A 25152-nucleotide genomic window follows, 5' to 3' on the forward strand; every position below is an offset into this window, starting at 1 on the left:
GATCCTGGGATCGAGGCTCACATTGGGCTCTCTGCTTGGTGGGTGGGGAGCTTGTTTACACCTCTCTTTCTGCCTCCCTCTCTGCCTACTTGTGATCTCTCTTTTTCTCTCTCTCTGTCTCTGTCAAATAAATAAATAAAATTTACAAAAAAGAAGAAGGAGAACTGATGTCCCTTCTGATAACAGGAGGGTACTGCAGAAACTGAGCACAGCCCTCTGGTGCTGGAGAAACGGGATCGGCCAGGAGGGGCCGGTGCCTGCCTCACACCATCCACAGAGACATTGCTGTGTCTCCACTGCATGCTCACTCTGCAGAGCACGGTGACAGCCAGGCATCCTTGCCATGTCTCCTGGATGGAGGGCAGGAACTACACATGCCCCTGTGCCTCGTCAGGGTGTGAGCAGAGGGCACGTTTCCCAAGCACCTTCCCACACGTGGTCTCATGAACCACAGTTAAGACAACATTGCACCCAATTTTATCCCCAAATTGGTTTCAAATAAGTTTTAAAAATTATAAAATCAGTAAGAAGGGACAAAATAAAAACAAGGTCGTTATTAAAAAGCAACAATAATGAAAATAAAGTTCTGAGCAAAAAATGTTTGTATTTACATGTTGTATAGAATATTTTGTATTGCTAATAGGTAATACACCCAATGTAGTGACTTCCCTGTGGAACACCTAATAGCACAGAAGACATAAAAACTTCATGCGAGTCCTGTGCTGGCACTATATTTAGAAGAACAGTTAGCTGTTTCATCAGGTTGGAATGTGACCTCAGCTGTGCCCAGATGACCCCACTTTTGAATCTGCCACCTGCCCCCTCTGAGGCCAGTGGTGTGGGCACTGTCCGTGTTTGCAAACCCAGTAAGGGTCATGCGTCAACATTTGGTGGCTGAGCCTATGCACTGGCCCCATGCGGCATCAGTGGGTGTTTTCTCCCCCAGGACCAACGATACAGGTGTGCTGTCCTACAAGGAACACCTGCCCGTGACACGCATCGTGGTAGCTGATGCAGCCCGCCCAAGCTCTGCTGCAGCCTACAGACTGGGGCCTCTGCTGTGCCAGGGGGACCGTAAGTAAGGTCCACGGGACCTCTTTCCTGGGGGCAGCTGGTCAGTGGGACAGCGAGGAGGCTGCAGTGTGCTGAGCTGTTGCTTCCCGCCGGGGTGCCGATGAAGAAGTTGTGTCCCTTTGCAGACAGGGAAAGCATTAATGCTGTGTCGCTCTTACTCAATGATACAAACCATCACTAGGGAGCGTGGTGGCAGGCCTGCGGCCAGGAAGCTTCAGAGCCCATCCACTCAGAGCCGCCAAGGGCTCCCAGAGAAGGCTCTCTTCGCGGTTCAGGATTATCGTGAGACTCCTGCGGATTTCCTCTGTTCATTCCATTTCTCGGTTAGGGTTTTAGTCTGGGTGCAGGCAAGGAAGACAGTGGTCGTGTTTGAGCCCTGCAGCCTTGGGCACTGCTGCCAGATGCTAGGCGGGAGTCAGGTCGGGGTACAGGCCTTCGGAAGAGAATTTGAGAGCTGTTGTGTGCGTCGCTCATTGTTCTTGGTTTCATCAGGTTTGGGGTGAAATTCCTTCTGTGCTCCACTCCATCCCACCATCTGTACTCAAAGTCCGTGGGCATTTTATCTACGGGAAAAGAGGTGGTCTTCGTTTTCTGATGACCTAAACTGCAGAGCCATTTTAAAATCTTTGACATCGGCATTCTGCAACCCATTTCATTCAATTAATTTTTCAGATAATTTATTCCATTAAAATGTTAAATGTGATCTGAACATCTGCCTTGGTGCTACCGCCAAAGATATGCAGTTAGGAAGCCTTGTTCTCAGCATCCTGTGGTCGGACAAGCTGTTACTGAGCCCTGCAATTGGTTCCTCATTTTGTCAGCAGTGGTTGGAGCAGCCGTCTGGGGCTCGAAGCTGCACAGGGCACATTAATATTCAAGGCATGCACAGCAGTAAGCAGCCCATGGCAGAGGATAGGCTCACAAGACAAGGAATGATTTCATTAATTTCTCCTCCATTTGGCACTGCTCCATCAAAACCATTCTGGGTGCAGGTGCACTGATCCCATTTTCAGAGATCCTGGACAACAGCCTCTACCGGCCTCCACAGAGCAGGTCCCAACAAGGGTCCGGGCACGTCAACAATTTTTAAATGCTTACAGCCGCTGATTGCCTAGCTTTCCTTTGGATTCGATTCTCTGATTTCCCTGGCCGCCCCTCCCCACCCTCCTCCTCCTCCATCTTCCTTCCCCACTCCCATTTGATCCACAAATTACATGAGCAGAATTATGGGAAGACACATTATGAAACCAAAACGAAAAGAGCATCCTGCCTGCTCATAGGCCAAAGAAGAGAGGAAATATTATCCAGACAGTCAGTCAGATAACGATGGAGTGTGGCCAGTGGTGCATTTGGGTGCAAGACAGAAGGCCATCACTGTCCTCCCGGGGCAACAGAGAGAGAATAAGTCCATGCGCACACGTGTGATGACGCATGCACACAATGGGGAGAAGGCAGGACACAGAGTGGGGGTTCAGGAGGCCTCCCTGGAAAGGACCCACTGATGAAGACCAGCAGGACCAGGAACATGCACCAGTGCAGGGAAAGCATCCTGAGCAGAGTGGGTGGATGGTTGCTGGCCCAGGGTCCTGGCTGCGTCAGAGAGCCACAAGGGGAATTTGCTTAAAGGTAGATGCAGATTGATGTGAGCTGTGAGCAAATTCAAGGTAGCCAAGGGCGGGGTCCAGACAGCAAAGGATGGAGCTGCCATGGATGACATGGGCTATTCTGGCCTGGTGACATGAACAGGCTGGTCCAGATGTCTGTGGGGTAAACACAGACAGGCAAGACGGAGGGCCTTGGCCCTGCTCACATGGTGTCCCTGGAGAGGCTGCTCGCTATCTGTGGGATTCGTGTGAGGACAGGTCTCCTGGATGGTGCATGTCCAGAGAGAAGGGAAGAGGTCAAGGACAGAGCCCTGCCGAGGTCAGGGGATGGAGGGCAGCCTGGCAATTCTGGGCAGACACTGCCGGAGGGAGGAAGCCCAGAGACTGGGAAATGTGCAGGGAAGAGGCTGACAGCACAGGAAGGTGGGAGTGGCTGTCAGACCTCCTGGGCCCCAGCCCCACTCAGCCACAGCACTTCCATCCCAGATATGCAAGAATTCATGGCAGATGGCAGGGTGCATGCAGAAAACTATGGGAGCATCACAGCGAGTTACTTACGTTTTCTCTTGCCCCTAAACTAGGGTGGGAGGGCTGGCGAACCTCTGGGCCCGAGGTTACTTTTTTCTACCTGCATTGGACCTGCTGGATCCAACTGCCCTTAAAGTAAACATGTCTGTGCTGTAGATAGTAAAGAACCTGTTGTATCTTAGGAACACCAGTAAGCTTCGTAGCAGCTGCCAACATTAGGGGAGTTTCCCACAGACCCAGAAGGGAACGCAGGCACTGAAGCCTGAGGTGGCTCCTCAGTCTGCTTGCCGTGTGAATAGCTGTAGGAGTAATTCTTACTTCCTGTGAGTTCCTCGAATGTCTGCAGGTGCCTCCCCCACACGGGGCAGCAGGTCTCCTGCACAGATGCGTGTGATGAGCTATGTTCCCTTCCAGCTGGCCAAAACCAGAACTGTCCTTATAGCCAGCCCCATGGTTCACTGCTTTCAGGTGCATTTTCCTTTATATTTGATCCCAATTGTTACTTTCAAAAACATTACAGATTTCAAGAGGAGCCACTGAAGTATTGGATGGACACATGAGGGTTTATGTCCCAAAGCTGAAGCAGTAACCCTTAGTGTTTTCTCCTTAAGAAGCTGTGTTTAACAGTCTCTTAAATGATCAGAAAGATGGATTTGGCTAGAAAAATCTCAGTCAGTTTAGCAATTTTGTGATTTATACTTCCGGTTTTGAGAAGCAGATTTTTTATTTTCATATACTTTTAATTTTTAAAGTAAACATCTTTGTTTTATAAAAACAGTGTGCCTTTAACATGGTCTCTATTCCTTTTTAAGTAATAATTATTGGGATAATTTATTAATAGGTCAAATAAAAGCTTAGAAAAGAAAATATTTATGAAATCAGCCTTAACCCAGTCAGGCTAACAGAGCTGATTTCCCTGACTGGGCAGTGTCTGTCTATACAGCCATATTTCTCACACATGTGTGCACAGGACACACACACTGTGTACAGATACACAGTCCATGTGTTACATTGTATATATAGTAATGTTACATATATAATATATACAGTACATTTTGTATACGTATCTATATTAAAAACATATGTAATGCTACATCACTTTCTTACGTAAGTAACTATTCTATATCACACAGGTGCACCCGCACACACCCATCTATATGCACATGAGATAAAGGTTGCCTTCAAGCAGGCCTGTTATCAGATCCCTACCTTTAAGGTTCATGTGATAATGTGACTCTTTCCTGGGTGGCCCACAGCCCTTCCTGTCAGAACCCCCAGAGCAGGGCCCACGTAGGTCTGCTCCTACAGAACTCATGGCTCCCACCCATGAGTTCCTGGACCCCGACTTCACACTCAAGGCACAGAGAACCCAGGCCCCTGAGGGTGCAGGCGATTGATGGGCACTGGGTCACCTTGTCCAGTTCCACCAACAAGAGCTCAGTGACCAAATAGTGTCCATATTAGTTCAAAGGCTTCAGCCACACAGAAGATGAGAGGTGCCGCCCCCTCCAACTCACTCATTGCAGAAACGTGTAGCCCACGGGAAACAGATTCTAGCCTACTAGATTAAACCAGTCCCCAGAGCTTCCCTTTGGTCTACTTACAAAACTGAAATGAAATGAAAGATATGCTTTTGTTGTTGTTTTTTCAGGTATAGCATTCAGTGATTAATCACTTACGTACAACACCAAGTGCTCCTCATGACAAGTGCTCCTCTTAATGCCCATTTCCCATCTAGCCCATCGCCCATCCCCTGCCCACCTCCCTCCAGCAGGCCCGTTTGTCCTCTGTTGTTAAGAGTCTGTTTTGTGGTTTGCCTCTTTTTTATTCCCCTATGTTCATCCGTTTTGTTCCTTAAATTCCACACACGTGTGAAATCATGTGATATTTGTCTTTCCCTGATTGACTTACTTCACTCACCATAACACCATCCATGTCATTGCAAACGGCAAGATGCCATCCTTTCTGACGGCTGCGTAAATACTGTATGTTTACACCACGTCTTCTTTATCCGTTCATCTGTGGATGGACATGTGGGCTCTTTCCATAATTTGACTATTGTTGATACTGCTGCTGTGAACATGGGGATGCAGGTACCCCCTTGAATAGTGACTCAAAAGATAAACCTTTAAAACCGTTTTCTCTAATTTGGGATTTTAAGCCCAAACATTCTTAATGACCAGTCAGCTCGTGTTTGGGAAGAGTCCTTCTTTTCTCTTTGGTTCTGTCCTAAGTCAGCACGCTGCTAGAAGAGCAGTGTGGTCCCACCAAGTGTGGCCGCAGAGACCCCTGTGACTGGCAATCACCTGCCATCTCCTTCATGAACCAGACCAGGACCTGCTCCTGGGAAGAACTGTACAGAGGAAAACTTACCTCACCTTACCTAATTATCCTCTAAAAAAACAAAACATTCCCAAAATGCATCTCCACAGAAAGCTAGCAAAGGGGCTGTTGGCTCCACATGAGTCCCAGGAAAACCTGAGAACTGACATCTTGATTTGCCCCCCACCCCCAGCCAGAAAGCCGCAAAGCAGACCAGCTTGGCAGGAGGTGATGCTGGCTAGAGACACACAGTGCAGAGGCTAGCCAGGACTGCGTCTGTCCTCTGGACATGGAGTGGAGAGGTATTTGAGGTGGCTGTTTTCTGACCATGCATGAGCTTATGCTCCAGGAAAAGTGATTCAGACGTGAGTGCTGTCAGGTATGGGGCCTCAGAGCTGGGACGCAGGGTCATCACGGCCCAGGCTGTGCACCATGCCCAACCTCAGGTTCAATAAGAGGCAACCCCCAGCAAGAGGGAGGCCAGGACATATGAACTCAGAAGAAAAGTGCAGAGGAGCCCAACCAGAGGGTGGCTCCAAGTCACACTGCATCACAGGATCACATGTTTTTGAAAGTTCATTTCCATCAAAGAGCTAATCCTTGGGAAGAAGGTTTTTATCTTTGAGAGGTTTTAGTTTCTTTATTTTTCATTGACTTTGAGCGATAGGAGATGCTGTGGCAAAAACCAGTGTGGGTGGTTACTTTCCACCCATCTTATCAGGACTCAGGGGAAAATGCTTGTCTGGGAGCAGGCTTGGTAGAGCGTCTCCCCCTCTCCGTCCCAGTCAAGATGGGAGTGCGCATTCTGGGGAACGAGCCTGGTGAGGCTGGAACAGTTTGGACCAGCTGAGTCCCTGGGGTTATGATGGGCAACTCTTTGGATTTCTGCAGGATTTTTTTCAAACTCAGCTATGAACATGCTTAACATTCCAAATGATGAGTTAAGGTCTGATGATAAACTGTGGAGAATGTTATCAGAGTGACTTGCCTGGATGCAGAGGAGACAACCCTAATGGGTGGTGTGTTTGTAAGGCGCTCTCTCCTGCCCCACGAGGAGAGGGTCATCATGGATCCCCACTCCCACTGAGCTCTCAGCTCAGGCATCTTGTGGGCTCGCTCAGGAGAAGGCAGCCAGGACAGCAAACACAGCTTTGAAAGTGTGACCTTTCCCTTCTGTCTCCTAGGATCCTTCTGGAACTCGGCTTCCTTCCACACAGAAACCTCATACCTTCACTTCCCCACTCTACATGCAGAGCTCAGCGCCGATGTGTCCTTCTTTTTCAAGACGAGAGCTTCATCTGGGGTGTTCTTAGAGAACCTGGGGATTACAGACTTCATCAGCTTGGAGCTACGCTGTAAGTTTCCAGAGAACTCTGTGGGGCTCCTTGTCACTGATCAAGGAGGCCTGGACGCACCTTGTCCCTCCATCCACCAGCTCCAGCCTGAGACTCGGGTCCAGTCCTGCAGGTCTGTGCCCTCTGCCCAGCGGGAGCAGTGATGCACATGACAGCCAGTGGAAGCACCAGTCCACAGAGGGTCCAGTCTGAGAAACACTCATCCAGGGCCTGCCGCAGACATCCGTGCACCCCCAGCTTGCTCACGTTAGAAAATGCGTGAAGGTCTGGACCAAGTTCTACACAAAATCCAGATGTTTTATAGTTTTTTCTACACATGCAATTATGGTTCCAATCTGGCACAAATCGAAGTGAATTAACACATTCTGAATCATATTTTTAAAAATCATTATTTTCTCAAGTACGAGATCCCTTTGCCCTCTGGTCTACCTGGAAACATACTCTACTGCCCGTGGTTGGAGGGAGGGCCGCTCCCCTGTGTCCCCAAGGCCCCTCTGGGAAACGACTTCCACCCTCCCATGTGTCGTGTTTCCAGCCCCAAGAGAAGTGGCCTTTTCCTTTGATGTCGGGAACGGGCCCTGTGAGGTCACAGTGCGGGCGCCCGGCCCCCTCAATGACGACCGGTGGCACCTGGTCCGGGCCGAGAGGAACATCAAGGAAGCCTGGCTGCAGGTGGACCTGCTCCCACCCGTAACACACACAGCCCCCGAAGACGGGCACATGCGACTGCAGCTCAACAGCCAGCTCTTTGTGGGTGAGTGTAACCCGGCACCCTTCCCAAGCCTGGGGTGTGTGCAGTGGGGTGGATGACTCCAAGGAAAGGGGACAGGCGAGGCAGGGGTGGGACGGTAGCTCCGTGCCAGCCCCCACTTCCGTTAGCCCCATCGGGCAGCTCCAGGCTCCAGCAGCCGGGTTGCTCATGCTGGACGCTGACCTCCTGGCATGGCAACAAAGTGCCTTTGTCCCCAGTGTGGACCCAGGAGCCAACTCGCTGCCCCGGGGTGTCAGGCACTGACCTCCCTGAGTCTGACTCCCAAGGGACAAGCAGCGGGCGCTGCTCTGGCCACTTCGTGCCCAGCAGTGAGGCAAACATCAGCGGCTCCCACTTCTCAATGGTGGGTCCCCGCCCGGGGGCCCCCCGGAAACAGCGAGAGGGCCAGGAGGGTCAGCCACCACCCCACACACCTTGACACCCCCACCCCATCAGTGGGCATTGTGGTCTCCTCCCCGACCCCTTCAGCCCCCACTGGCATCACTCCGCTCAAGCCCTGTGGGGCTGCCACTGCGCTGGCCGCTTGGTTTTCCTTTTCCCATGTGTTGTTCAGGAACGGCTTCACTGGGATTGGGGCATCAGTAAGACGGAGGGATTAGCCCTTCTGTGACCACTCCACGCATTTCAAACGAATAAGGATACTGTTTATTTATTATAAACTCTGACAAATAAAAAATACTCTCCAACTATTAACGAAATATCAACCAGTCTCAGTTTGAACCAGATTCCGAGGATCCCTACAAACTGTCTCGTTGTCTTACAGGCTCCTACCCAAAAGAGGAAGCTTACCCTGATGTTTCACAAACACAGTTTTTCCTATTTTCTGTATAATTGTTTTGCTCTTTTCTACTTTTTTTGCTCTTTTCTACTTTTTGTTCATGGGGCTTGAACACCCAGCCTTGAGATCAAGACCTGAGCTCAGAAGGGAGTTGGGGGAAGTTGGAGGGGATGATAAACCATGAGAGACTGTGCACTCTGAGGATCTAACTGAGGGTTTTGGAGTGGGGGCAGGTGGGAGGTTGGGTGACCCTGGTGGTGGGTATTGTGGAGGGCATGTATTGCATGGGGCACTGGATGTGGGGCACAAACAATGAATTCTGGAACACTGCAAAGAAATTTTAAAAGTAAACAAACAAACAAACAAAAGACCTGAGCTGAGATCCAGCTGGTCGCTTAACGGACAGAGCCAGCCAGGTGCCACTACCATTTTATGTTATTGGAGATATATTTATTGAAATTTCTATACCTAAGGCACTGTACTAGACTCCTGAACTGTGGTCACTTGGCCAAACTTGAACAACGTTTATAAAGATTTTTTTTTTAATTGAGTAAATATAAATAAGACATAAAATCCCTCAAATATCATGGGATATTTTCACTTCTTATGTTTTGTTTCTAGTGATTGAAATTTCTTTGAACCCCACTTTTATCTCTCATTTGTTACACTGGGTTAGTTAATCCTAAATCTTTGAAGCACTGATTAGTGTTCGAAAGTAAGATCTCAGACACGGTTCTGCGCCAGTGTCTGACCTCCTGAAGTTGCTATGCTGTAGTAGGCTGTTTTCAAAGAATTTAAAACATCGGAAATAGCCTGAGAACATTGAACAATGGAGACACATGGTCTTCAGCCCTCTGTGCATAGTCTGCCCCGGGCTTTCCTGCACTGTGTCCTGTCCGTCCCACTGGGACTGTTTCAGGGAGGGTAAGCCTCACACTGTGCAAACACGCCAGCCCCGACCATCAGTGGCTGGGGCACTTTTCTGGGAAAACAGAAGCTATTCTCCACACAGAGTCAGTTCTTTCCACATGCTGTCCCACATGTGATCCAGCCCAGGAGGGGAGCCTCTGGAGACAGCACGGTGCTGTGTCCAGATATCTCTGCCCCACCCGCTGCTTTGCCTCCTACTGCTCTGGGCAGTTGCCATTGGTACATGCATTTTGGAGACTTCGATCTCTTCGGAATCCCTTAGTGGAAAGCAGTCTCATGTCTGAGCTTGATTCTTTAATGCAAATAACTGTAGGTATTGATTATGGGAGATTAATTACATAAGCACAATATACACATTTTTGAAAACGTTTTCTCAAAATGCAATTTATTTCTAGATTGTGAAATAAGAGAAATTTGATCTTCATTTTAGGAACTCATTTTCTTACCTACTTTGATCAGAAAAATAAAAGGTGGGCTGCGGTATAAATAAAATTTCAGGATTTCTGAAACAATTGAGCAGAAGGATTTAATCTCTAGTTTGACGATTTATCAAACAATATCCTCCCGATATATTTCAACTTTTGACTTTGTTTGCCCATTTGAAGATCTAACCTCTTAAAAATGTTAAGGATACAAAACGTGTTGTTAGCTCTAGATCCCTAGAACTTATTTATCTCTCATAATTGAAACTTGGTGTTTTCAACCAGTAACCCCCCATTTCCTCCCCCATCCCCCCTCCTTGGGGCTCTGATGGCCACTACACTACACTCTGTTTCCATGAGTTTGATGATTCTGGGTTCCACATATGAATGAGATGAGAGAGCATTTGTTTTTCTCTTTGTATCTCATTTAGTATAATGTCCTCCACACCCACTCACGCTCTTACAAATGACAGGATTTCCTTCTTTTTTAAGGTTGAATAATATACCATATTTTCATATCTAATGTGAGGTATTTATGGACATTTCTGTTGGTTTCCTATTTTGGCTGCTGCAATAAACATGGGCGTGCAGGTATGTCCTCAAGATACTGAGTTCAGTTCCTTTGGATATATGCAGAGAAGAGTAATTAACGGGTCATATTGTAATTCTATTTTTAACTTTTGAGGAAACTCCCTACTGTCTTCCACAGTGGCTGCACCAGTTTGCCTTCCTACCAACAGTGTCCCCTTTCTCCGCATCCTCCCCAGTATCTGTTAGCTCTGTCCTTTCAGTAAAACCCGCTCTAACAGTTGTGAGGTGATAAACCACTATGGCTTTGCTCCGCACGTCCCTGGTCATTAGTGGTGCGGCGCTCCTTCTCATGTACATGCCGGCTGTCTGCATGCCTTCTTGGAGAAAGGTCTGTTCAGAGCCTTTGCCCATATATACTCAGGTGATTTTGGTTTTATGCTATTAAGTTGTAGAAGTTCCTTATATATTTTGCATATTAACCCTACACCATATATGTGTTACAAATATTTGCTCCCAGTCTGTAGGCTGCTTTTTCAATTTGTTGGTTGTTTCCTTTGCTGGAAAGAAGCTTTTTAGTTTGATTGTTTTTCTTTTAATGTTTGTGTTTTGGTGTCTTACAAAAATATCATTGCCAAGACAGAGGCCAAGGATTTTTTTTACCTAAGTTTTTTTCTAGGTGTTTTATAGTTTCAGATCTTATATTTAAGTCTTCAATACATTTTGAGTTGATTTTTGTTTATGGTGTAAGGTAAGAGTCCAACTACATGTTTTTGGTTTTTTATGTTTTTTTTGCACGTGGATCCAGTTTCCCAACACCATTTATTAAAGAGCTTATCTTTTCCTCATTTGTATTCTTGGTGCCCTTGTTGAAGATTATTTGAGTGCGTGTGATTTGTGTGAGTTTAATTCTGGGCTCTCTATTCTGCTGCACTGGTCTTTTTACTTCTCTTTATGCCCATAACCTTTGATGATCCCTGTGGCTTTGTCACATAATTTGAAATCAGAAGGCATGATCTAAAGATTGCATTGGAGTCCTTTGGGGTATGTAAGATTTTTGGATTTTTTTTTTCTCTTTGTGAAAATGCCAGTGGGTTTCTGGTAGAGACTGCATCTGATCTGTAGATTGCTTTGGGTGGTAAAAACGTTTTGCCATTTCCTCTCCCAGTTCATGAACGTGGGCTATCATCCCCTTTAGCTATGTTTCCTCACAAATAGTGTTAGCAAACGCTGAGGTCAATGCTCTGGCGGGGCCCTCTGCAGACCTGCCGAGTTCACTGGGGAGACAAGCGACATCGGCCCCCAAACTCCCCAGGCAGAAAGCTGGAGTGATGGGAGAGCTTGACGTGTTATTTTCTCATGCCCGGGGTTGACTGCCATTTATGTCCACGCGCCCGGTGCCTTCAGAACTGTTGCTTGACATTGTTCTGGTTCTTTAACTTATTTTCAAGGTGGGAGAGCAAATCCAGTCCCGTTATTCCACTATTGCTGTAAAAGGACGTCTGGGGTTTTATGCTTAAAAAGATTCTTATGTTTTAGCTAATCATATCAATGTCCACCACATTCCATTATCATCATTACAACAATATTGATGTTTTATTAAGTCCTGCTCTATATTCTAATAAAACTAACTTAAAAATAAATTCCTCAGTTAACTAACAAGAAATCTGTTTAGAATAAACATTAAGCAAAGTCAAGCTGTTTTAAAAAAGTTTTTTCAGTGTCCTTGAATTTCTCCCAACTGTGTCAAAATTTACATTTTGAAAATTCTATCTGTTCATAATGGTGTTTGAGGGCCCCAGTTTTGCGTCTTCCCGTAGAGCCCTGGCTGCACCGGGTCTGGACCTCATCTTGTGCTCTGTTTCAGGAGGCACGGCCACCAGACAGAGAGGCTTCCTGGGGTGCATCCGATCCTTGCAGCTGAACGGGAAGGTGCTGGACCTGGAGGAGAGGGCACAGGTCACCCCGGGGGTGCAGCCTGGCTGTCCGGGACACTGCAGCACCTACGGGCATCTGTGTCACAACGGGGGGCGCTGCCAGGAGAGACCCCGGGGGTTCTCTTGCGACTGCGAGCTCTCTGCTTTCTCGGGGCCCTTCTGCACACAGGGTGAGTGTGGACCTGCTGGGAGGAGGGGGCTGCGGGGGTGTGTGGACCCTGAGCCTCTTCTCCTCCGTCGTTCCATGAATGTATTAAGTTCCCAAATTCCTTCTGCAAATCACTCTTTTACAACTAATCTCATTTTATTGAGGGCCAACGACTGTGAAATCTAACGTCAGTTCTGTGATTTTTCCAGAAACACCGTTTGAGCCTCCTTACTCCTACCTCGGGCCTGTGCTCTGAGATAACACGTGTTGGAAGTCTGTCTTGTGCAGCTCTGGTTATTTTAATATTATTACATAAAGTAATGGCTTCAAGTTGTACGGGAAGAATTTTCCTCCAAAAATATATTTTATTGACATAATAAATACATTTCCCATTTGTACTAAGATGGCTGAAACAGATCCACTTAAACATTTTGCTCCGAGGTTTACTGATGACCTCTTATTACAGTGAAAATGACAGAATCTTTTTAGTCTCATTCTGAGAGGTCACAAGCCATTCATTGAAAAATGACCGAGCTGATTGTAGAGGGACACAATTCTTGGAATGTTCTTATGAGGTTTATGCTTTCATAGACACTCACAGAATCTAACTAAAATCCATGCTCACCAAAATAAATGTCAACGCCTCCATTCAGGAATCTCTGAGCTGTTACCCTTTGACCTTAAAAGCCCCTGGGTTATAGAGAACAAACCTGGGAACCAAACTGGATCAGTTCTTGATTTTCAGAAGAATAAACAGCCTAGAAATGGTGGGAGCACAGTCACAGAAAAGCGATATGTGAAGACGAATGTGTGACAGTAATGGGTAGCCTCATTCCAGGTCACGTTTCACCTTCGCAGGCAAAATCCACTTGTAGCCCTGTTGACAGAGTCGAGTGGCCTCACGGACAGCTGCGGGGACGGGAAGCCGAGCACTGGACACAAGGAGACCAGAGCGGATGTGCCCCCAGATTTGCTCATGGTCTTTGCTCAAACCCTTGGCGAACACCCACGTGGGCAGACTCAGGAAGACCTCCAGACGTGGCACGGTGGCAGAGATGCAAGGGAGGCATGCCTGGGGAGACCAGGCTGAAGTGGGGGTGCAGGCATGCCGTTCACCTCCTGCAACGAACAGCAGCAACCACAGAAAAATAGAAACAAGAACCAACAAAATTAAGAACATTTACAATGAGTTATCAACATTGTCTAGTTTTCGAAAAGTACTGAATGTGTAAAAAAATCAAGAAATTATGTTGCATACTCAGGGGGAAAATGTAGTTAATAGGAATTGACTCTGAGTACGGCCTTTTGTTTGTTTGTTTGTTTCAGCAGACAAAGACATTGAGTCATGATTATATCATATTCATCAATGGAATCAAATTCAGAGAAACAAAGAAAAGAAGTCATCAACAAACAGATACACAACTTCAACAGACCAAAGAAAATCATATTAAAAAACTGGCAGGAATATCAGAGCATAAAAATACAATTACTGCAGTTTTTAAAAATATTTATAACCAGATGAGCTCAACAGGGGAAGGAACCTGTGAACTTGACAGTAAGACAATAAAAATACTCCATTGGAAGAATAGAAAAAAATGAAAAAATTTTCAAGAGTCTCAAAATCTCTGACAATATCACTAATTAAATACTTTAATTCTAGACAATCATTGAGTCAAAGAAGACTCATAAATGAAACTAAAAAATATTTTAGGTAAAAATAAAAATATACCATATTAAAATTTGAGTTATACAACTTAAGTATTACTTAATGGGAAATTTATGACTATAAAATATTTTATTAGAAAACAATACAGGTATAAAATCAATTATATAAGTTTCCAATTTAGGAGTTTAAAGAAAGAACAAAATGAAATCAAAGAAAGTAGAAGAGATAATAAAAATGAAGCAAAAATTAATGAAATAAAAATAGGCAAAGGAAAAAAATCAATGCAATCATGATTGAAATAGCTAGCATTATATAACTATGTCAATGCAATTAAAAGCTAATTCATAGAAGAGATCAATAAAATTGATAAATTTTTAACTCAATGCCCAAGAAAAAAGGAACAAGGACAAAAATTATAAATATCAGAAATTAAAAATACCAAAGAATATGGTACAAAAATTAAGAGGATAACAATGAAATATTGACAATATTGACAGCATTATGACAATAAATTTCCAGACTTAGATTAAATGGACACGTTTCTTGAAAGACACAAATTACCAAACCAAAGAATAATAGATATAAAATCTCAATAACCTACAACTACTACAGAAATTGAATTTCTAATTAAAGTTCTTCCCACAAAGGAAATTCCAGGACCAGAAGCTATTTGCTAGCAATTTCTACAGGAAAGATAATTCCAGTCTGATGCAGGCTGTTAGAGGACAAAGGGAGGAGGAGCATTTTCCAATGCAATTCATGAGCCTTCTAATAGTTTGATACTAAAATCAAACAAAGATTTTACAAGAAACAAAACACTCAAAAAAACTACAGAAATATACTCATGAATACTAACACCAAAACACTTAATTTAAAAAATCACCAAACCAAATCAAACACTATAGGAAACAATACATGAATAAGTGGGATTAATCCAAAAGGTGCAATGCTGTTTTAGGTTTTAAAAATCTCAAGAAAGACATTATATCAACCGAATAAAAGAGAAAAACAGTGAAGTATATACAGAAAATACATTTGAGGGGCACCTCAATGGCTCAGTGGGTTAAGCCTCTGCCTTCAGCTCGGGTCATGATCTTAGGGTCTTGGGATCGAGCCCTGCATTGGGCTCTCTGCTCAGCAGGGAGCCTGCTTCCCCTCTCTCTCTCTCTGCCTGCCTCTCTGCCCACTTGTGATCTCTGTCTGTCAAATAAATAAATAAAATTTTAAAAAAAAGATAAGAAAAAAAAAGAAGAAGAAAGAAAATGACATTTGACAAGTTCACTATGAAATCTGGGAATATACGGTATCTTCCTAACTGAACAAAAGAAAGCTAACATCATATCACTATCATATGCAGTGGTGCAAAATGTTTTCCCTCTGCAACCGAAGAAAGCAAAGATTTCTGTTCCCATCACTTCTTCCAATATGTTTGAGGTCTTAGCCATTGTAATAAGTCAAGGAAAGGCCATAAAGACTGTACATTTTAGGGGCACTTGGGTGGCTCAGCGGATTAAAGCCTCTGCCTTCAGCTCAGGTCATGATCCCAGGGTCCTGGGATGGAGCCCCACATCGTGCTCTCTGCTCGGCAGGGAGCCTGCTTCCTCCTCTCTCTCTGCCTGCCTCTCTGCCTACCTGTGATCTCTCTCTGTCAAATAAATAAGTAGAATCTTTAAAAAAAAAAAAAAAAGACTGTACATTTTAGAAAGAAGAAATAAAACTCTCTTTAGTCATGGAGGATATAATTATCTATATAAAATATAGACAGTTCACAGAAACCTACTAGATTTAATGAGGGAGTTTAGTAAGGTCACAGAATACAAAGTCAATATACAAAATTCAAGTTAATTTTTATATACTAGTTATGAACAACTGGAAAAACTTTTAAAAAGATTGTATTTGCAATAGAATTCAAAAACATGAAATATTTACAGACATGTGGAACAAGTAAGTATAAGACCTGTCCACGGAAAATGACTAAAAGAAATTAACATCTAAAGAAATGGATGAACATACCATGTCAATGAACTGGATCACTCATTACTATCACTATATCATTTATTACCAAACTGATATGTGGATTCAACACTCCCACTGATATTTCAACAGCATTGTAAATTAATTCTAAATTTTATATGGAAATGCATAAGGCCTTGGATTTCCAAAGCATTTTAAAAAGAACAAGTTATGGTGAAAATAATAGAGAATTCATAAATGGGGTTAACACTTAAAACTTGACACTTAACCCACACTATATAAATATTATATTGAGACAAAAAAAATTTAAAAACCATAATGTATGATTCCATTTATATGAAATTCTAGAATTAACTTAGAGTAACAGAAAGCAAACCAGTGGCTGCCTCAATATGGGGCCTAAGGAAGAAACTGAATTGTGCTTCTTTGTGTCAAGAATCACAAAGGGCGGAAGAAAATTGGAAAGGTTCTGAATATTGACTGTGGATGTTGTTTCATGGGTATGCTCGTCTCCTAACACTCTGCAAATTTTACATTTTAAGTGGATGTGTTTATTGTCCCTAGTTATAGCTCATTGAGCTCCACTAAGAAGGTATTTCCCCTCCTATATGGCTCTGTATCCATATTCACAAAATGTAGCCTGAAGGTCTTCTTGCTGATAAACATCACCCTAGAGGTCCCCCTGGTGAGCAACAAGGAAAGAACTCTCATGTGGTCTTGCAGGGAGGTGATATGAGGGCCATGCCAGGAAGGGGGCACCTGCTGTAGCCATGGAGATGCAGGGACTCCCAGTGGCTAAACTACCTAGGCCCTGCCCCCAACCACATGTACACACACACAGGGCCCCATCTTATGTGGAAGGCCAACGACACTCTCTCATAAACAGATTAGGAAGGATTTTGGACAGTTTCTTCCCTCTCTCAAATTCGCAGTGATGCCACAAACACTGCTTTGCTTTTCCATCAAAATATTGACACGAGTGGACACTTGGTGGTAGTCTGGAGGGAAAGAGCCTTCCACGTCCAGGCTTCATCATTGCTGGGAGAGACTGCTACCTGCAAAGTAAAAGACTAACACCAAGGAAAATGCAGGAAGGGAACAGAAGCTTGAGCAGATGTCTGTGCCTGTTTAGACCATGTTCCACTGAGGAAGGAGCAGAGGCAGTTTCAACATTCAGACTTACTGAGGGCAGTCATAAAACTGCAACAACCAAGGAAGCTATGGCTTCTGAGATGTGTGAGTGCTTGTTTCATCATCCTCTGCCTTTTCATCTATTAAAATGTCCTAGAAATTAAAATACTTCAAAGGTCCATAAGTATACCTAAAATTAACCCTTAATCTTTTTTAACTTAAACATGTGCCTATCGTTTCAGAGGTTTCTGCACACTTTGGAGCTGGGTCCTCCGTGACTTACAATTTTCATGAATTTTATCCGTTAAGTACAAACTCCAGCCCCCACGCTGCTTCATTCCATGGGGACATGACGTTATCTAGAGAGAGGATCACATTCAGCTTCCAGACACTGCAAACCCCAAGCCTCCTGCTCTATGTGGACTCTTTCTACAACAAATACCTCTCTATTATCTTGGCCAAAAATGGTGAGTCTCATTTGAGTGTTAGAAACATAAACTGTGTCATTCGCACTGTACACGTGGAGTGTTCAGTGAACAAAGGAAAACTTTCATACTCTGCAAATGCCAGTTTGTTTTATTTTGCTTTGTTTTCCAGAACTACAAAAATATTGTTTCAAATGTATCCTTTCAGTAATTATATTAAGATTCTTCTAGAAAATTTTTGATGAATTTGCACATCTCAGGTAAACAGAAATGTTACTATCCCTGGACGCTCTTTATTGGAAGTATAATGTGTCTGGTTATATGTGGAAAATATTTTCTTCTAAGCAAAGGGGAGAAGAATTAAGGCGGGTGCCAACACAATAAGGTCATACAAAATGACTCCCTGAACTCCCGATGAATGTTGGGTTTACTCTGTCCATGGTTCTGAAGTAAAATTTTCCATATCCACTTGACAATTAAAGGTACTATACAGGGGGGACAAGATGGCAGGGAAGTAGGAGGAGGCGCCTTTCAACCTGTACCCTAAAGTGAGCTGATTACCTACCAAAGAACTCTGATCACCCATGAAATCAGCCTGAGATCAGAATTATACACGTCTGGATCTCTAGGGGCAGACGATGCCAGTGGGCAGGTAAAGCGGACTGGGAACGACGGAAGATATCGAAAGATAAACAAAAGGGGGAGGGAGCCACCAGAGGTGACCAGGTGGAAAGTAATACCCCAATCCAAGAGTGCTCTGCGTCTGGGGACCAGCATTAACTTGGAGACTGGTTGAAAGCACTCCAAAAGAGCAAAGGATCGCAGGGGGGAAATTGTGGGAATTGGGGCAGCTAGGGACAGGGGCTTAAGTCCCTGGTTCCAGGACAGCCTCCCCTGGCGCTGAGTCAGAGAGAGTGCAGCGGAGAAACCAGACCTTGGTCCCTGAGCCACCAGCGCACCTGAGATTGCCAATTGGCTCCTGTGAGGGGATGGGAGCCATGCCAGATGGTATAATGCGTGAGCCCTGCTGCAGAGCTTGAGATGCATGCGCCCCTCATCCTCCCCTGAGAGAGGTACAAAGGCCCAGCTGGCGCTCTTTGACCTGCACCATTGTTTCAGAGCATAAGATGCTCGCCCCAAACTCTCCCCTGAGATGCAGGAAGGCCCAGCCTGGTGCTTTCAGACTTGCGCCCCATTCTCAGAGCCTGAGATGCGCGGGTGACCCACAGCCTCCCCCAAAAGGTGCGCACAAGCCGGGCACTCTTAGACCCAGAAAGACTAGGCACTCCCAGCCCGGGCCAGAGGGAAAATCTCAGTCTGCAATCACTGCTTGGAACCTCTCTGGCAGTCTGGAGCTGTCCAGATAGCTGCCACTGCCGTGGTTTTGGGTACAAGCCGAAGATCCTTCGTCGCCAGGGACCGCGACTCAGAACCTGCCCTGCTGGCAGCCAAGGGGAAATTTATATGGGCTCTGCAACACCCACAGAAGAACAGACTGAGGCTTCTCTCTGAGAGGGAGGTCAGGGTGCAGTTTGCTTTCCTCTAAACCTACAAAAACCATCAAAAGCGGTCAAGGCAAGAGGGGAAAAAAAGTGAACAAACATAAAAACCTCCAGAGAACAAAAGCCTGAAAAAACCGGGTTCCTCAGAGCCCACCGCCTTGAGGGGGACTGGAGGACTTAACTCAGGGAACATCATTAACTGAAAACCCACATGGCAGGCCCCTCCCCCAGAAAACCAACAAGGAAAGAAAAAAAAAAAAAAGAAGACTACAAGAGAACCACCACTACTTCATAGGACAACTTTTATTTTTAATTTGTTCCCACTGTTCTGGCTCATTTTTTTATATAGATAATTTTTTAACCTATTTACTATCACAGCGAGCTGTTCAGTACATCAAATTCCATAATAACCTTCTAACCTGAACTTTTTGATACATACACCTTTTTTCTTTTTGCGTTTTTCTTTTGCATTTCTAATTTTTGAATTTCTTTTTTTTTATTTTAGTTTAGTCTAGTTTATTCCTTTTTTATTTCTTTTCTAATATTCATATAGAGTTAAACTTTAAAGTAATCCCCTTTCCCCAATCAATACTACCCCTATAGGTAAACCAATTTTTAATCCCCCTTTATCCTAGGAAAGTTGAGTCCTTTAACAAAGATATCAAGATACATCCAGGAAGGATCAAAACAAACTTCTTGCCCACACTGAGAATTTATAACCACTCTCCCATCTTTTTCTTCCACCAGTGTTTCTGTGTTTTTGTGTTTGTCCTGATAGTATATAAATCTTACACGTGGGGTTCTTTTTGACAAGGTTCTTCCTTTATTTGCAGAGCCTGAGATATATATTCTTTTTTCTCTTGTTATATACTTTTATCAGTCTTTTTGTTTGTCTGTTTTTGTTTTTATACCTCATAAATCTTACCTTGGGGCCCATTTGGGCTGAACCTTCTCTTTCATCTTCCCTTTCTTTCCTGTTTCTCTCTCTCTCTCTTTTTTTCTTTTTCTTTTCTTTTTTCTCTCATTTGGGTGGGAATCCTGATTGCTCATAAGTGTTCCAGGGTGCACCCTGACTGCACTACAGTCAATACATCCAGCTACATCTGTTCAGCCATCTCTCACCAAAATGACTAGGAGGAGGAATGCCCAACAGAAGAAAAATACAGAGGATGGACCTTCTGCAACAGAGCTAATGGCTATCAACATAGACAATATGTCAGAAAGAGAATTCAGGCTAACAATTATCCAGGCAATAGCTAGGTTGGAGAAAGCCATGGATGACCAAACGGAATTGATTAGGGCTGAGCTGAAAGTGACCAAACATGACGTTCACAATGTTAGGGCAGAGCTAAAAGCTACCAGGCTGAGGTTCACAATGCTCTCAATGAGTTCCAATCTAATATAAATTCTCTCAAAGCTAGGGTAACTGAGACAGAAGATAGAATTAGTGATCTGGAGGACAAACAGATAGAGAGAAAGGATCAAGAGGAAGCCTGTAACAAAAAGCTTAAAAACCACGAAAACAGAATCAGGGAAATAAATGATGCCATGAAACATTTCAACATCAGAATTATTGGAATCCCTGAAGGGGAGGAGAAAGAATGAAGTCTAGAAGATATAGTGGTACAAGTTCTTCATGAAAATTTTCCCAATCTCGCAAATGGAACCAGCGTTCATGTACTAGAGGCCGAACAGTCTCCATCCAAGATTACAGATTCCAGAAAAACATCAAGGCACCTGATAGTCAAATTGAGGAATCATAATTGTAGGTATAATCTCTTGAAAGCCGCTAGGACAAAGAGGCTCCTTACTTACAATGGAAAGCCCATTAGAATAACGTCAGACCTGTCCACAGAGACTTGGCAAGCCAGAAAGGGCTGGCAAGATATATTCAGGGCACTAAATGAGAAGAACATGCAGCCAAGAATATTTTATCCAGCAAGACTGACATTCAAAATGGATGGAGAGATAAAGAGTTTCCAAGATCAGCAAGGCTTAAAAGACTATGCAACCACCAAGCCAACACTGCAGGAAATATTAAGAGGGGTTCTATAAAAAAGGAAAACTCCTAAGAATAGCATTGAACAGAAATATAGAGACAATCTACAGAAAGAAAGACTTCAAAGGTAACACGATATCAATAAAAACGTATCTATCAATAATCACTGTCAATGGGAATGGCCTAAATGCGCCCATAAAATGGCACAGGGTTGCAGATTGGATAAAATGACAGGACCCATCCATATGTTGTCTACAAGAGACTCATTTTGAACCTAAAGATACACCCAGACTGAAAGTGAAGGGATGGAGAAGCATCTTTCATGCCAATGGGCCTCAAAAGAAGGCTGGGGTAGCGATTCTCATATCAGATAAATTAGATTTTAAACTAAAGATTGTAGTCAGAGATACAGAAGGACACTACATAATCCTTAAAGGGACTATCCACCAAGATGATCTAACAATTGTAAATATCTATGCCCCCAATATGGGAGCAGCCAATTACATAAGAAAACTGTTAATCAAGATAAAGAGTCATATTGATATGAATACATTAATAGTAGGAGAACTTTACACGCCTCTCTCAGAAATAGACAGATCATCGAAGCAGAAAATCAATAAAGAAACAAGCGCATTGAATGACACATTTGACCAGATGGACCTCACAGATATATACAGAACATTCCATCCTAAAACAACAGAATACTCATTCTTCTCAAGTGCACATGGAACCTTCTCGAGAATAGACCACATACTGGATCACAAATCAGGATTCAACTGACACCAAAAGACTGAGATTATTCCCTGCATATTCTCAGATCACAATGCTTTGAAACTGGAGCTCAATCACAAGGAAAAGTTCCGAAGGAACTCAAACACCTGGACGCTAAAGACCACCTTGCTTAAGAATGGATCAACCATGAGATCAAAGAAGAACTGAAACAATTCATGGAAACCAATGAGAATGAAGACACTTCAGTCCAAAACCTATGGGATATAGCAAAGGCGGTCCTAAGGGAGAAATACATAGCCAGCCAAGCCTCCCTCAAAAATACTGAAAAATCCAGAACACAGCAGCTGTCTCTACACCTTAAAGAACTGGAGAATCAACAACAAATCAAACCAACTCCACACATAAGAAGGGAAATAATCAAGATTAGAGCTGAGATCAATGAGGTAGAAACCAGAGATACAGTAGAATGTATCAATGAAACTAGAAGCTGGCTTTTTGAAAGAATCAATAAGATTGATAAACCATTTGCCACACTAATCCAAAAGAAAAGAGAGAAAGCCCAAATTCATAAAATTATGAATTAAAAGGGAGAGATCACAACTAACACCAAGGAAGTAGAAACAATCATCAGAAGTTATTATTAACAGTTATATGCCAATAAGCTAAGCAACCTAGATGAAATGGATGCATTCCTGGAAAACTATCAAGTCCCAAAATTGAACCAGGAAGAAATTGACAACCTGAATAGACCGATATCTAGTAAGGAGATTGAAGCAGTGATCAAAAAAACAAGAGCCCAGGACCTGACGGATTCCCTGGGGAATTCTACCAAACTTTTGAAGAAGAAATAATACCTATTCCCCTGAAACTGTTTCAAAAAATTGAAGCAGAAGGAAAACTTTCAGACTCTTTCTACAAAGCCAGCATTACCCTGATCCCCAAACCAGGCAAAGACCCTACCAAAAAGGAGAATTTCAGACCAATATCCCTGATAAATATGGATGCTAAGATTCTCAACAAGATAGCAAACAGGATCCAACAGCACATTAAAAAGATTATCCACCATGACCAGGTGGGATTCATTCCTGGGCTACAAGGATGGTTCAACATTCGCAAATCAATCAATGTGATAGAACAAATTAATAAGAAAAGAGAGAAGAACCACATGGTCCTCTCAATAGATGCTGAAAAAGCATTTGACAAAATCCAGCATCCGTTCCTGATTGAAACCCTTCAAAGTATAGGGATAGAGGGAACATTCCTGAACTTCATCAAATCTATCTATGAAAGACCCACAGCAAATATCATCCTCAATGGGAAAAAGTTTGCAGCCTTCCCTTTGAGATCAAGAACGTGACAAAAATGCCCACTCTCACCACTCTTGTTCAACATAGTATTAGAAGTCCTAGCAACAGCAATCAGACAACAAAGAGAAATAAAAGGTATCCAAACTGGCAATGGAGAAGTCAAACTCTCTCTCTTCATAGATGACATGATTCTTTATATGGAAAACCCAAAAGACTCCACCCGCAAACTACTAGAACTCATACAGCAACGTGGCAGGATACAAAGTCAATGTACAGAAATCAGTGGCTTTTATACACTAACAATGAAAATACAGAAAGGGAAATTAGAGAGTCGATTCCATTTACTATAGCACCAAGAACCATAAGATACCTGGGAATAAACCTAACCAAAGAGGTAAAGGATCTGTACTCGAAGAACTACAGAACACTCATGAAAGAAATTGAAGAAGAAACAAAAAGATGGAAAACCATTCCATGCTCTTGGATCGGAAGAATAAACATTGTTAAAATGTTTATACTGCCTAGAGCAAACTATACTTTTAATGCCATTCCAATAAAAATTCCACCGGTATTCTTCAAAGAGCTGGAGCAAATAATCCAAAAATTTGTATGGAATCAGAAGAGACCCCGAATTGCTAAGGAAATGTTGAAAAACAGAAATAAAACTGGGGGCATCACGTTACCTGATTTCAAGCTTTACTACAAAGCTGTGATCACCAAGACAGCATGGTACTGGCATAAAAACAGACACATAGACCAGTGGAACAGAGTAGAGATCCCAGATACGGACCCTCAACTCTATGGTCAAATAATCTTCGACAAAACAGGAAAAAATATACAGTGAAAAAAAGACAGTCTCTTCAATAAATGGTGCTGGGAAAACTGGGCTGCTATATGTAGAAGAATGATACTCAACCATTCTCTTACACCATACACAAAGATAAACTCAAAATGGATAAAAGACCTCAATGTGAGACAGGAATCCATCAGAATCCTAGAGGAGAACGTAGGCAGTAATCTCTTCGATATCAGCCACAGCAATTTCTTTCAAGATATGTCTCCAAAGGCAAAGGAAACAAAAGCAAAAATAAACTTTTGGGACTTCATCAAAATCAAAAGCTTCTGCACAGTAAAGGAAAGAGTCAAGAAAACAAAGAGACAATCCACGGAATGGGAGAAGATATTTGCAAATGACAGTACAGACAAAAGGTTGATATCCAGGATCTATAAAGAACACCCCAAACTCAACATTCACAAAACAGATAATCATATCCAAAAATGTGCAGAGCACATGAACAGACACGTCTCCAATGAAGACATACAAATGGCTATCAGACACATGAAAAAAATGCTCATCTTCACTAGCCATCAGGGAGATTCAAATTAAAACCACATTGAGATATCACCTTACTCCAGTTAGAATGGCCAAAATTATCAAGACAGGAAACAATATGTGTTGGAGGGGCTGTGGAGAAAGGGGAACCCTCTTACACTGTTGGTGGGAATGTAAGTTGGTGCAGCCTCTTTGGAGAACTGAGTGGAGATTCCTCAAGAAATTAAAAATAGAGCTTCCCTACGACCCTGCCATTGCACTCCTGGGTATTTACCCCAAAGATACAGGTGTAGTGAAAAGAAGGGCCATCTGCGCCCCTATGTTTATAGCAGCAATGGCCACGGTCACCAAACTGTGGAAAGAACCAAGATGTCCTTCAACAGACCAATGGATAAAGAAGATGTGGTCCATATACACTATGGAGTATTATGCCTCCATCAGAAAGGATGAATACCCAACTTTTGTAGCAACTGGAAGAGATTATGCTGAGTGAAATAAGTCAAGCAGAGAGAGTCAATTATTATATGGTTTCACTTATTTGTGGAGCATAAAAAATAGCATGGTGGACATGGGGAGTTAGGAGAAGGGAGTTGGGGGAAATTGGAAGGGCAGGTGAACCATGAGAGACTATGGACTCTGAAAAACAATCTGAGGGGTTTGAAGTGGCAGGGGGGTGGGAGGTTGG

General features: G+C 43.6%; 1 protein-coding gene across 1 annotated transcript in view; it reads left to right on the plus strand.

The window, feature by feature from the left end:
* LOC309844097 (contactin-associated protein-like 4) overlaps positions 1-25152 on the plus strand; it is a 127104-nt gene that overhangs the window by 93397 nt on the left and 8555 nt on the right. Inside the window, exons 15-19 of the mRNA XM_082690279.1 lie at positions 947-1074; positions 6713-6883; positions 7419-7637; positions 12181-12420; positions 17412-17636. Of these exons, the coding sequence (XP_082546405.1) occupies positions 947-1074; positions 6713-6883; positions 7419-7637; positions 12181-12420; positions 17412-17636 (983 nt within the window). The remainder of the gene's footprint in view (positions 1-946; positions 1075-6712; positions 6884-7418; positions 7638-12180; positions 12421-17411; positions 17637-25152) is intronic.

The sequence above is a fragment of the Mustela nivalis genome (genome assembly GCF_964662115.1).
Source record: "Mustela nivalis genome assembly, chromosome: 11".
Classification (NCBI taxonomy): domain Eukaryota; kingdom Metazoa; phylum Chordata; class Mammalia; order Carnivora; family Mustelidae; genus Mustela; species Mustela nivalis.